This window comes from Gouania willdenowi, chromosome 21 (assembly GCF_900634775.1).
Source record: "Gouania willdenowi chromosome 21, fGouWil2.1, whole genome shotgun sequence".
In the NCBI taxonomy this organism is placed as follows: Eukaryota; Metazoa; Chordata; class Actinopteri; order Blenniiformes; family Gobiesocidae; genus Gouania; species Gouania willdenowi.
The window spans coordinates 3,587,180-3,600,323 of NC_041064.1; the positions used below are offsets into that span (position 1 = coordinate 3,587,180).

The 13,144-nt window shown below is 36.4% G+C and overlaps 2 protein-coding genes across 2 annotated transcripts in view; one reads left to right on the top strand and one right to left on the bottom strand.

Moving 5' to 3' along the window:
- Positions 1-305: 305 nt before the first annotated feature.
- On the bottom strand, positions 306-8,882 carry acmsd (aminocarboxymuconate semialdehyde decarboxylase). Its single transcript, XM_028436595.1, has 10 exons — positions 8,754-8,882; positions 6,952-6,996; positions 5,351-5,447; positions 5,192-5,241; positions 4,145-4,381; positions 3,087-3,180; positions 2,781-2,876; positions 1,689-1,861; positions 743-841; positions 306-606 (listed from the first exon to the last, which is right to left on the bottom strand). Exons 1-10 carry the CDS (start codon positions 8,808-8,810, stop codon positions 544-546), a joined length of 1,011 nt encoding a protein of 336 aa, XP_028292396.1. The 5' UTR covers positions 8,811-8,882; the 3' UTR covers positions 306-543.
- Positions 8,883-10,573: 1,691 nt separating this feature from the next.
- The window catches only part of LOC114455731 (transmembrane protein 163-like), a 54,646-nt gene continuing 52,075 nt past the window's right edge, over positions 10,574-13,144 (top strand). The window contains exon 1 of the mRNA XM_028437114.1: positions 10,574-11,043. Coding sequence (XP_028292915.1) covers positions 10,821-11,043 — 223 coding nt within the window. The 5' untranslated portion in view covers positions 10,574-10,820. The remainder of the gene's footprint in view (positions 11,044-13,144) is intronic.

Here is a 13,144-nt window from a genome sequence, read left to right on the forward strand (position 1 = left end):
GTCTGTCTGCGTTTTGAGTGCACAGTGATTTCTGTGCGTGCTGGTAACCATGGGTCGATACAAAGTCATTTAACCTTGTTTTTCTAATATTGAGGGATTTGCTCATATTTCGCGTGTAATGTGTGAACTCTGCATGACTCATGCGACCAATTATTTCTTGTTGCTACTGACTCTCTCTTCTAATTTGGACCTCTTTCCTGGTCTAGCTAATAACTACTATGTCCTCCCATATTTTAACAGTGACATTTTCTTTATTCTACATGTAGCACAAATTAGTTATGTCATTTTTAATTGAGTTTGCATGATTTTTTTTATTGGTAATACAAAAAGCACAGTTGATGTTGTAAACATGACTCGTACAAATGCCCAAAGTTTAAATGATGTGATCAACATTCCACCTGAACGTTTACACCGAGGAAGAAGTATAATTTCACTGAAAATGTTCTACTTTTCTCTACGTATTTTTGATAACGAGGTAACTATGTATACAGAGATTTGCTACAGAATCATAAGTACTGTATAATGTACAGCTGGATCCCAGAGTCACACAAACTGGTCTCGTTTGAGTCCCAGAAATTCCAAAGCGTTTCCGGCGAGAAGTTTATCCTGCAACGCAAAAACATGAGTAGATTTAGGTGAATGTAAGTTTGAATGTGTAAACAAACAGTTTAGGAAGTTTTCTATTACAAAACATTGCTCATAAATACTCTTCCTGTTCTCTTTTTGTTGTGACAAACATTACCTTTAGATCATCGTCAAAATCCACCATTGACTCAATCAGAGAGCCAGGCTGTAGTTCACCGAGTGGGAAAGGATAATCTGTTCCCAGCATCACTTTATCCTGAAAGATGAATGTATAGAAGTGAACAGTCAATACTAAACTACGGGCTCGCTGCTAAACTGGACTAAGTCAGTAGACATAATGTTTAATTTGGTGTGGCCGCCAAAGAACACGCACAGAATAAACAAAAGCATAGAAAAAAAAACACAGAAGATGCCTAAAAATGTACAATAATAACAGAAAAATATACAAAACATCAACAACCAGAACACTAAATGACAAAAATGAGACGCATACACAAAATGACAACTAAAATACATTAAAAAAACATCAAAAATATACAAATGACTCCAAAAACACACAGAATGTAAATAACAACACTCAAAAAGAAAGAAAAACACACACTATGCTTAAAAAATATACAATAATAACAGAAAAATATCCAAAACGTCAACAAAAATGACTCCAAAAACACACAGAGCATCAATAAAAACATTAAAAATCAAAGAAAAAAAACACAAAGTGACACCAAACATACACAAAATGATTCCAAAAACACACAAACCTTTTCTTCTTTCCTGTATTAATGCTCAGACTGGTCATTATTCTAAATGCTGACATGAATAATGAAAATGTGGCACTTGGACCTTCTTAATTTTGTGGCCTAGCTGTGATAAAAGTTGCCAATCTTTACTTAAGTCTACAATTCAATTTAGCAGAAGCTTTTGTCCAGAACAACGTTCAACACAAGCAAGAGTTTAGACTGGAGGAAAAACCCTCAGTAAGTGCAACACATGCTTCTAATTTACAGTAGAGGATGTTCTAAATGAATGCACTGGAAGTAGATGTGGTTTTAAATCAATAACATTTTAACATTCATGGCCTGAATCAATGGACACGAGCTCACTTTTCCAATGATGTCTACGAGCAGCTTTAGAGCCTGTGGGTCGTGCACTAGTGAGTCTGTGTAGAAGGAACCGAGGTATCTGCGTGGGTTACATTTGTTGTCCACAGCGCACAGATCTGGTCGCACGGCGTGGCCGTGTTCAATCCTCCCGACGGTGAAGGGGAAAGATCCTCCTGTGTGTCCATGATTAAATAAACACTTAGTAAACAGAGAGAACGCTGCTGTTCACAAGCAGAATACTGTGAATATGATAGAAATCAACAAACTTCAAGTTTATCCACTGTTATCCAGGACGTTTACTACTATTTGTGACATAGTATATTAAAGATGACTATATATAAAGATAAATCCTTGTTTTAATCATAAATTAAATGGGTAAAAAATGACCAAAAATGGTTGTGAAATGACATTTTAAAAATCACAGAAATTGGTTAAAAGTTACAATTTAGAGTGGCCAAAAATGGTGTCGATGTGTCAATATTGGAACATTTAGTTTAAACTGGCAAACAATGGGCAGGATCAATGGTGAATGTGGTTAAATTGGCAAAAAAAAATAATAATCAAATATGGTAAAAAGAGGTTAAAAGTGACAATAATGGGACAACATATGTGGAAAAGTGGTGGAAAGGGTTTATAAGTGCTGAACATGTCTTGAAAGTGGAAAAAATGTGCAGAAAAGATGATGTGTCAGAAATGGGAGTAATGTAGCAAAAATGCATTAAAAGGAGCAAAAATATGGCAGGAAAAAGTGACGAAAATAGGTTAAAATATGGCACGTTTGGTGTAGTTGCAGAAAAATGGTAAAAATAAATAAGCAAAAATGGGCTCAAATAGTTAAAAAAATATCCTTTGTTTCTTAAAGACATCTGATGACCCACGTCTCAGTGTCTCACGACCCCAAGGTTGAGAACCCCTGGATTAATTTATCATCCATTACCCAAACCCTGAAAGAATTGTTGTAATAAGGTGCAATTTCATTAAATAACTTCCAATTTAAACACATTGAGCCTAAAAGTCGTGTAGCGTAGCACAAAAAAGTCACAGAATTCATGGTGAAACGTGCGAAAAGTGACTCGTGACATCGTGTTTTACCTCCATGAGCGAAGCAGACTTTGAGTTTAGGAAATCTCTCAAAGATACCACCGAATATCATGGAGCAGATAGCCATGGTGGTCTCTGACGGCATACCTTTGAGCAAAAATAACAAACATTTTAACTCCCAGAAGGAAACGTCTTTAAGTGAACGACAACATCAAACATTTGATTAAGTTTAATGTTAGACCACAGGTATTGGTTTGTTTTCCTAAAGCTCATAGTTTAAGAGAAAGTTGTCGTCATGTTATTGATTAAAGCAGATGTTCAGTCCAGTATCTTTAGTGTTTATTTGGTTTCTCTCACCAACCAACCAGGGAAGCCAGTACTTAGCCATCCTCCCCTCAGTCTGCATGTCCCACGGATGGACGAACAACGAGCAGCTCATCTCCTCTGCTGCCTGCAGCAAACAGTGAATAAATGATACACATTATAAAAGTAGTAGTAGGGCAGAAAAGGGCAAAAAGTGGCCCCTAGCACAGACTTGAGGGCCCAGGGGCCACATGTAAAAAGACTCCAAAAACACACAATTTGAGACTTTTTTAAAAAGAAATGACTCAGACACACAAAATAGTTACAAAAACAACAAATAAAAAAACACAAATATATAGATAGATTTAAAAAAAAACACAAGAAAATTCAAAGAATGACTCCAAAAGAAACAAAATGGCAGCAAAAATACACAAAAGTGAATCCAAAAACACCAAAGAAAACCCGCAAAATTAGAGAAAAATGTAAAAAAAAAAAACACATGATAATACACAGGATAACTCCAAAAACAAACACAATTAAAGAAGAATAAAAAAAGGCTCCAAAACACAAAATGACAACAAAAATGCACAAAAATGACACAACAAAATACAAAATTAGAGAATTTAAAAAAAAAACAAACAAGGTACATGACTTTAAAAACAACAAAAATTAATATGACTCCAAAAACACATAAAACAACAACTAGACACACACAAAAGGAAACATTTATTAAATGACCCAAAAACATAACAAAAATGCATAAAATTTGGCAAAAATATGCAAAATGAAAAACCTTTTGTTCTTTCCTGTGCTCTGATTGGTCAATTTGTTTATCTTTTATTTTTACTTCCTATTACTGAGACTTTTTAGTCATTTTTTTGACGATTGAATGTGTTTACTGTAAAATTTCTTAATGTTCTTATTCATCTTTAGGCCAGCGCTTCTCAACTGATCTCACCCTGGCACCCATATTTTCGGCACGACCCACTTTTGGGCCCCGACCCACCAGTTGAGAATCACTGTTTTAGACTGTTTAATGTTTTCTGTTGATGATCAAAGTTGTCTATATCTATAGTAGAGTGTGATGATCACAGTAGTTTTTACTGACTCACAGCGTAGAAAGGATAAAGCTCAGGTGAGTTCAGATCCCAGTTGTTGACGTGGGATCCGATCTGTACTCCAGGGAAACCCAGCTCCTTCACACAGCGTCTCATTTCAATCACAGCCAGGTCAGGGGCCTGCATGGGGAGGGTCCCCAGACCCACAAACCTCTGAGGGTGGGCGTGCACCGTCTGAGCCAAGTCATCGTTTAACAGCACACACAGATCCAGAGTGTCGTGAGGTTTAGCCTGTGATTAGATTTAAAACACTTTAATGCATGTGAGAGTGTGTTTAGTCCAGGGGTTCGCAACCTTGAGATCAGGGCCCCATTTAGGGTCACAAGACACTGGGAGTGGATCACCAGATGCCTTCAAGAAGCCATTAGGAATATATTCTTTGAACAATTTGAGCCCATTTTTGCTTATTTTTACCATTTTTCTGCAACTCCACCAAAACTCACCATATTTGACCCTATTTTTTTCATCACTTTTTCTTACCATATTTTTGCTCCTTTTAATGCATTCTTGCTACATTACTCCCATTTCTGACACTTCTCCATCACATTTCAATGCATTTTCTGCACAGTTTTTGACACTGTCAGCACTTTTTCACCTAATGTCACATATGTTGACCTATTATTGTCACTTTTAACCTATTTTCTCCATATTTAATGTTTTTTTTTGCCAATTTAGCAACATTCACGATTTGTCCTGCCCATTATTTGTCAGTTTAAACTAATCAATCAATCAATCAATCAATATTATTTATTTAACCAGGTAAAAATCTCATTGAGATTTAAAAACCTCTTTTACACGAGTGATCTGGACAAAGTCGGCTGGCGACTAATTGTTTCTATTTTTAAATTACATTAGCCCACCCCCCCCCCCCCTTCCCCCATTTCTGCCACTTTTAAGCCAATATTCACACTTTGAACCCATTTTACCACTTTTTCTGTCTGTTATTTCCACCACCTTCAGATACAGTGGGGGACCTTTATTTTGGGGATCGCGAGCTGAAAAGGTTGAGAACCCCTGGTCTAGTCTACATGCATCACTCACCCAATAACTGAACATCACAGGAACTGTTGATAAAGCCTGGACTGTTACACCTGAGCAAGAAAAAACAGGACTTTAATGACTGGGTTTCTGTGAAAATCACTTACTAACTTAATATGATATAATATAATATAATGTAATATAATATAATGTCATATATACCATGTTGATCCATGTCTCGAATGCGTGTGTTTGCATCCCAGCAGTTTTCCTGCACCACCCTGAACAGCTTCCCATCCTTCATCATTTGTGCTTCACCCTTAAACACATCAACGCAAACTTATATAAATTAAATTATATAAAAATGGAAGCATTGATTTTAGGGCCGGGATATCAGTCATTTTCATTCAGCAGTTTAATTTATGTGAAGCACAGATTTTAGGGGGAGAAAATAGCAGTATTATTGGATATTAATGTTCACTTCTATATATAACTGATATGCACAGTATTTAAGGGACAGGCAATATCCAAGTAGCTTAAAAAAATCCTTGATTTTGTGACAAATATTTGTGTAGATTAGATCATTTTTTTGCTCATAAAATAAGGACAAAAAAGTTTTTAAAAATTAATGAAAAAAATCCTACACTATTCTCAATAGAATATAATTTTTCCATATCTTACCACTAATAATAATAATAATAATAACATACGTTTCTCTACGTAGAATGTTTGTATTTATTAGTTTTCACTTTCTCGATGAAATCGTTTCGAAAGAAAAAAATAAATCTTGTCAGCCAAAAACCTCTAAAATGTTATTTCTAAGCTATTATTATTATTATTATTATTATTATTATTATTATTATTGTGATTATCAGTGATATAGGAAATAAAGTCTACAGTTCCAAAACATGTCCACAAGAGGGCAGAATAGAGGTAATTGTTAAAGTTATGTTTATTTCTATTAAAAATGAATTTTATATCGTATTGTTAATTTGGGCTGCAGCTATTGATTGATATTAATAATGATAATAATGATAATGAAAATAATAGCAAGTATTTTATTGATTAATCAGAATCAGAATTACTTTATTAATCTCAGAGGAAAATTGCTTTCGTTACAGCAACTTAAGAAAAAAAAAATCACAAATAAAAGAATAAAATGTTTAACAAAGACTAAAGAAAGAATAAACATTAAATAAGTGTATAATTAAATTAAAGACTCTTAGAAATAAGGATCAGATACACACACATTATAGTAGTTAAAAATAAAGTAAGATTAATAATAATACAAATATGATACAGATATTCACAAAAATAATGCAAAATGTACAAATACAGTATATTACAGATTTTACAACAATCAAGCTGTGAGGTTACATTGATGTAATATAAATATAGTAACTAATCGGATAATATAAATATTTATTTAATTGGAGATTAATTTTAAATGTACAACAGAAAAATGATAATACCAGCCAATTTGTTGGATTTTAAAGATATTTTTACATTTATTTATTACATTTACATAAAGCAAAGTAAAAAAATAAATAAATAAATGCAAGCATTGTGGAAAAAATGAAATGAAAAAAATGAAATGAAAAGAAGAAGGTAACTAATTGATATATATATATACAGTAAATATATATATATATATATATATATATTTTTTTTTAATGGATGTGTTTGAGGGCCTGGAGGAATCATTGCAGCTCTATTGTTGATGTATCTGCATCAGGATGTTTTTAAACCATTGTTTTCTATGTTGTGTCACATCAAACATCAAACATCACTTCCTGTTGTTTCTGAGCCTCAAAATCTCTCACCTGACAGTGATGGTGAAGCTGGACGAATCCCTCGTATCCATACCTCTGAGACACACACACACACACACACACACACACACACACACACACACACACACACACACACACACACACACACACACACGTATGAGGATCAGTCTGTTTTAAAGGCAGCCTCACTATAAACTACTAGAACATTGTCATGTGACTTGCTTTGATGCGTCTCTTATTGATCGTGTCGTCCCATCTGTGACTGTGAGTTGTCGGTTCACATCCCTCAGGCCCATCATGGGCTCTAACTGTCTACACTGAGAAAAGGCTCTGACACGTGTGTATATACAGTAAATGTATCTACAAACGAACAGTAGCAGCGTTTTATCTCAGAGATAAGAACTTGTCATTAACACGTACCATAATATGTGTATTAGAGGTGTCCAGATCCAACTTGTCCACGTCCAATACGATGCCGATATTGCAGCCTTGAGTAATAATGGCCAATAACGATATCAATCTGATACAATATCAGCACAAATCATATTTACTTATGTTGTCGTGTGGGATGTTAGAAAAGGCTTGATCAGGTGACTATTATAGGTCGGCAGCCACTATTATATCCTGTTATCATATACCTTGGGCCATCACAAATCGATAACGACCAGCCCCAACTCGGCCCCGTTTGGTCTCAGGGGCCAAAAAACACTTTTTTTTTTAGGAAACACTTCTGGCGAAATGATGTACATGTCAATATTAAGGTACTGCAGCTACATAAATGCTCATATAACCCTAATATATCTGTGTCCTGATACATAGGGGAAACTACTAGAAAAAGATTATGGGGATTTCTGGCCTTTCGCTGTCAATGTTACCCTCAACATATCCCAAAAGACAAAAAAAAAAAAAAAAGTCTGTCGGCCTGACAAATTTTCAACAAAAGTGCTCATTTTCAAGCATTTTATTATACATATCACTGCCTCAAACGTAGATGAAAAACTTCTCGAGTTTATGAGCTTCATTTTAAGTCCACAATAACAATTCTATGTAGAAGATGACAGCAGCTATTCCTAAAGTTCTCCATTGTACCTCAAATTGGAGAAATCAGAACTTTCAAGCAACATACTGCTATAATACATGAAGTACAGTATATATGCATGTTGCAGCACTGAATAAAAGATCAATCAGAAGAGCCTGAAATATAACCTTGTAACCATTAAAAACCAATAATAAATAAATCTTCAAGGCCAAAGCTTCAGTATCTTTGACTGTGAGTGTTTAGTTCTGTACACTGCTGGATTGAAGTGCTGGAGCGGAGTCTGGAATGGACTGCTCGTCTCAGACATTTGAGATACAGACTTATTTTTGATGGTTTTTTTTTAATACCGGACCGGTTTCTACTATCAATATCGTATCGGGACAGCTCTAATATACGTGCAATGTTAACAGTCAAATGGTGATTATCTACATTAAAAAGATGACAGTGTTTGGCTACAACATATATATAGTAGCACCAACTCACAGAATGTTTCCTGTTGTAAATGCTGTCAATCATTAGCCACATTTAGCTTTACACAGTGACACAGACGTACAGACAGAGCCAAGGCCAGAGCTTATTGATTAAAGTTTAACCATCCACACACAACAATGATTTATGGAGTAGCAGCTTAAACTGTTGGGAATTCATCAGAAAAGTCACATTTAGCCTTTTGTTCTATTCAAAGTATATTATATAAACCCCCCAAATCACTTAGTGCTGAGACTTCACTTAATAATCAATAATCTGTGTTTAGGACCAGGCTGTCGTTGACGTTGATCGAACAGAGACCTACCTGCTTTAGGTCAGGCCATTCCTTTGGTAAAATGTGATTATGGATGTCAATCTTCATCCTAATGTCCACTTTGTGTCGAAGGCTCAGACCTGATGTCCACACTGAGGGCAGGTACACACGCCCCCTCCACCCCCCCCTCGCCATCAGCCAGTGAACCAATGATCTACAGGTGAACGCCACATCATGTAACATATTAAATCAACAGAGAAGGACTTCCTGGTGTAAGGAGGACACATTCATATTTTACTGCTGTTTGTTTATTTCTTTGTTGTTGTGGTTTTCAACCTTTTCAGCTCATGACCCCCAAAATAAAGGCTCCAGTATGTGGGGACCCCCACAGTAGCTGAAGGTGGTTGAACACAGACATGAACATTGAAGAACAGTCATGTGGAGACAGGACCATCTATAAGGGGGAATAAAGGGGAGATTTTTGGGGTCCATCCATAAAGTCAGTAAAATGATGGTCTATTGTTCTATGAATCTGTGATAACCATATTTATTTATTTATCTGAATAATATCCACTGTTATCCAGGAACGTTTATTATTATTATAGTCATCTTAAAGATGGAATTTTTTTTGTTTTAATCAGAAATAAAATGGGTTAAAAGTGATCAAAAATGGTGGAAAAGGTGATGAAATGGGATTTTAAAAACCACAGAAATTACTTAAGAGTTGCAAATCAGAGTGACCAAAAATGGATAGAAAAAGTGATAAAAAAAAAAAAAAAAAAAAAAAAAAAAAATTGGCATAACAAACTGTGAATGTGGTTAAATTGGCAAAAATAAGCTTGGAATATGGTGAAAAGAGGTTAAAAGTGACAATAATGGTCAACATGTGACATTATGTGGAAAAGTGGTAGAAAGGGTTTATAAGTGCTGAACATGTCTTGAAAATGGAAAAAGTTGCAGAAAAGTCAGTGAAAATTGATAGTGAAGTGGCAGAAATAGGAATAATTTAGCAAAAATGCATTAAAAGGAGCAAAAATATGGCAAGAAAAAGTGATGAAAATAGGTTAAAATATGGTGAGTTTGGTGTAGTTGCAGAAAAATGGTGAAAAAAAATTAGGAGAAATGGGCTGAAATTGCTTTAAAAAAAAAAAAAGAATTCTTAGTTTCTTGACGCCATCTGGTGACCCCCCCTCCCAGTGTCTTGGGACCCCAAATGGGTCCATTTTTTTTTTTTACCAAACCTGCCTAAATTCGAAATAAATAGATAGATAAATAAAAGTAAAAAAAAAAAAAAAAAAAAAAAAAAAAAACATAAATACATACAAATATAAAAATACGTCAATTACTAAATACATGTAATAAAATAAAATAAATAAATAAAACTGGAAACAAATTCAAAAATCCTATTTTCAATACACAAATGAATACATAACAGTAAAAATGAAATCATAGAAATATGAAAAAGATAAATATAAATACATCAATTCATAAATACATATAACTAATTAAAAAATGAAATTCGAGTAAATAAAAATATTCTGTTTTCACATTTATTTATTTAAAGACACAAATCTACCTCCATAGCTCTATTATCGCCCTCTAGCGGACACTCTGTGTATAATCATGTCTGATCACGTACAAAATCCATCCTAACGAGATAAAGCTGTTACAGTCGTGTTCGTTTTTGATAAATTCATCTCAGTGTTGTTTAAATATCAGTGTTGGAGTTTGACTTGTGATTTATTAGAGATACAAAGCGAAGTGACAGTGAAACAGTGACAGAGATGCACGTGTGATAGAGATGCTGATGGAGGAGGAGGAGGAGGAGGAGGAGGAGGCTGAAGTTGTTGGCACCGCCTGCCACACTCAGACTCTCAGCCATCGGACCCTAAACCGTGTGTAAGTGCAGCAGCAGCTTCTACCTCTGATGGAAGTCTGAGACCTGATCTCCATCTGCTCCCTCACCTCCTCCTGCAGCGGCTTCTCTGGACAGCTCTGGATGGCTGCTGGGCGTCGGGTACCGCTCTGAATCTGCTACCCCCCCTACCCTTTACCCCACCCCACCATCATCTTCCTCATCTTCTTCACCTCTGAGCCTCAGACACTGAACCATCCAGGATGTCTGAGCAGGTGAACCAGGACTCCTGCCCCGTCCCGGAGCCCACGGTGGTGGATCCGTGTCCGGGGACGCTGCGTAACGGCCAGTGCGTCCCAGAGGGGTTCACCAACCACCAGCACCAGAGCCAGAACCAGAGCCAGCCAGACAAGACCCCCACCACAGAGCCAGAGGCGTTCACTGGGGGCCATGAGATGAAGATCACAGACAGTGTGGAGGGAGAAGGTAAATACATCACTTTGAATTCATGTGTGTATAGTTCTAAGTTTAGGGCGTGGAACAGAATAAGAAGGAGAGTATTTTTATCCAAAGGTGGATATTTTTAGTCTGCATCTGAATAATGCATCAGTTTTACCTCATGATGGAGGAAGTTCTTTCTTTTCAACCCTGCACCTTTGGAAGGCAAGGCACATTTATTTGTATAGCGCAGGGGTGTCAAACTCATTTTAATTTGGTGGCCAAATACGGAGGGGAGCAGTGGGCCACAGACTGTATGCAGGGAAACCCCAGTTTACTCTTCTATGTACACATAAAATACACAATATGTAAGAAATAGACAATTTGCAAGCAATAAGTGGCATGTATCAAAGAGGGGGCGGGGATGCGGTGGATTGAGCAATGTTGTTCCAATTTTGATTTAATTAAGGGGAATATTATGCAATAATTTGAGGAAAATTGGAGGTTTTGCAAGAATTTTCAGTTTTTTCAACACTTTAACATTAAAAATGACTGCAATAATGCAATATAAGCACCAGGAAAACTGTGAGCACCTGTAAATATTGTTGAGCATCATTTACACAATGATTCATGTTTTCTCCATCATTTTTACTTTCTCCTGGGGCCGAATTTGATGTTCTAAAGGAGCTTTATTTGGCCCCCGGGCCATGAGTTGGACATAAGAAAAATATTTTAATGATCCATGTGATGCTGACTTCAGCTCTGCTGCAGTTTGTTCCACTTCTTTGCAGCATAACAACTAAAAGCAGCATCACCATGTTTACTCTGAGCTCTGGGCTCCACTATCTGACCTGTGTCCATAGATCTGGGAGCTCTGGGCTCCACTATCTGACCTGTGTCCATAGATCTGTGAGAGACCTGCTGGGTTCAGACCTGGCTAACATCTCACTGATGGATTCACCACCACATTTCTACACCAGCAGCAGAACTTTAAAGTGTATTCTGCGGCTGACTGGGAACCAGTGTATAGACTAACACTGGAGTAATGACCTCTGACCCCTTTGTTCTGGTTCAGACCAGAGCTGCATGGAAGTAAAAGCCTGCATACATTCTGATAGCGCAGGTCACATGCTCAGCATTATGTGATTGCATTCATGCATTCATTCATTCTCCTCCTGAGGTCCCAGATTATTCCTTCTCTTCTCATAATCCCAGTTTCCAACATGTGTGTCAAACAGCTGCTGCTAAATAAAACATTTAAGGCTTTTTCTTCTTGGGTATCACCAAGCCTCACGTCATAGAACCTTTGTTTTTGTTAGGAGTTTGCATGTTCTCTCAGCACTTGCGTGGGCTTTTGCTACAGTCTCAAAAAATTCTGAATTTTGTACCAATTGTTCCGTGATTATGCAATAGTCAAACCGTAAGTTTTTAATTTGATCAGATTTATTACTTTTTGAGATATGGACAATTTAGTGAGGGGGGGGGGGGGGAGTGTCAATTTTCGTGCATCCTTATTTTTTTTTCTCCATTTTCAGTTTCCGATATCTCAGGAACTACAGCACATAGGAAACTGAAATTTAGTATAGTAATACAGCTACTCTCAGAATATAGATCTGGTGGACATACCAGCTTCTCGAAATTGGAAAAAAGTTAGCGTAGAGCTATGAACATAGACTGTTCACATCACGAATGATTAGTCACAGATATGCATTGGTTCTTGGGTGACACGCTCTTCAAATCAATTTTTTTTTACTAATTTCATTGGCTCATAACTGCATGTGGGAATGTAAGAAAAAATCTGATCTCTGTTTTAATTTATAGTAAAAAAGCTTCCACTGTCCCACCCTGACTCCCTCTCCCCTGTTTCTTTCCCCTTCACCTAATTTGTTTAGGTTTTGTGACCAATTTTTCAACATGTTGGGATAAAAAACAATGACTGCTATCATGCGATATAAGCATGGTTGAAAATCATTGAGTTTGTGTTTTTCAAGGGGCTGAATTAGTTGCTAATTTACACAATGATTCATGTTTTCTGCCATTTCTACTTTCTTCTGAGGCCCAAATTGGATGCTCTAAAAGGCCAGATTTGGCCCCCAGGCCTTCTGTTTGGCACTATTTCTTCCAGTTTGCATTGGTGAAACAATGTTCC

Coding starts and splice junctions, on each gene's coding strand:
- acmsd (XM_028436595.1), bottom strand. CDS start 8,810: ATGAAGATTGACATCCATAATCACATTTTACCAAAGGAATGGCCTGAC. Junction 2,877..3,086: donor CTGGCTTCCCTGGTTGGTTG/GTGAGAGAAACC, acceptor TTTTGCTCAAAG/GTATGCCGTCAGAGACCACC. Junction 842..1,688: donor TCGTAGACATCATTGGAAAA/GTGAGCTCGTGT, acceptor TTCATCTTTCAG/GATAAAGTGATGCTGGGAAC.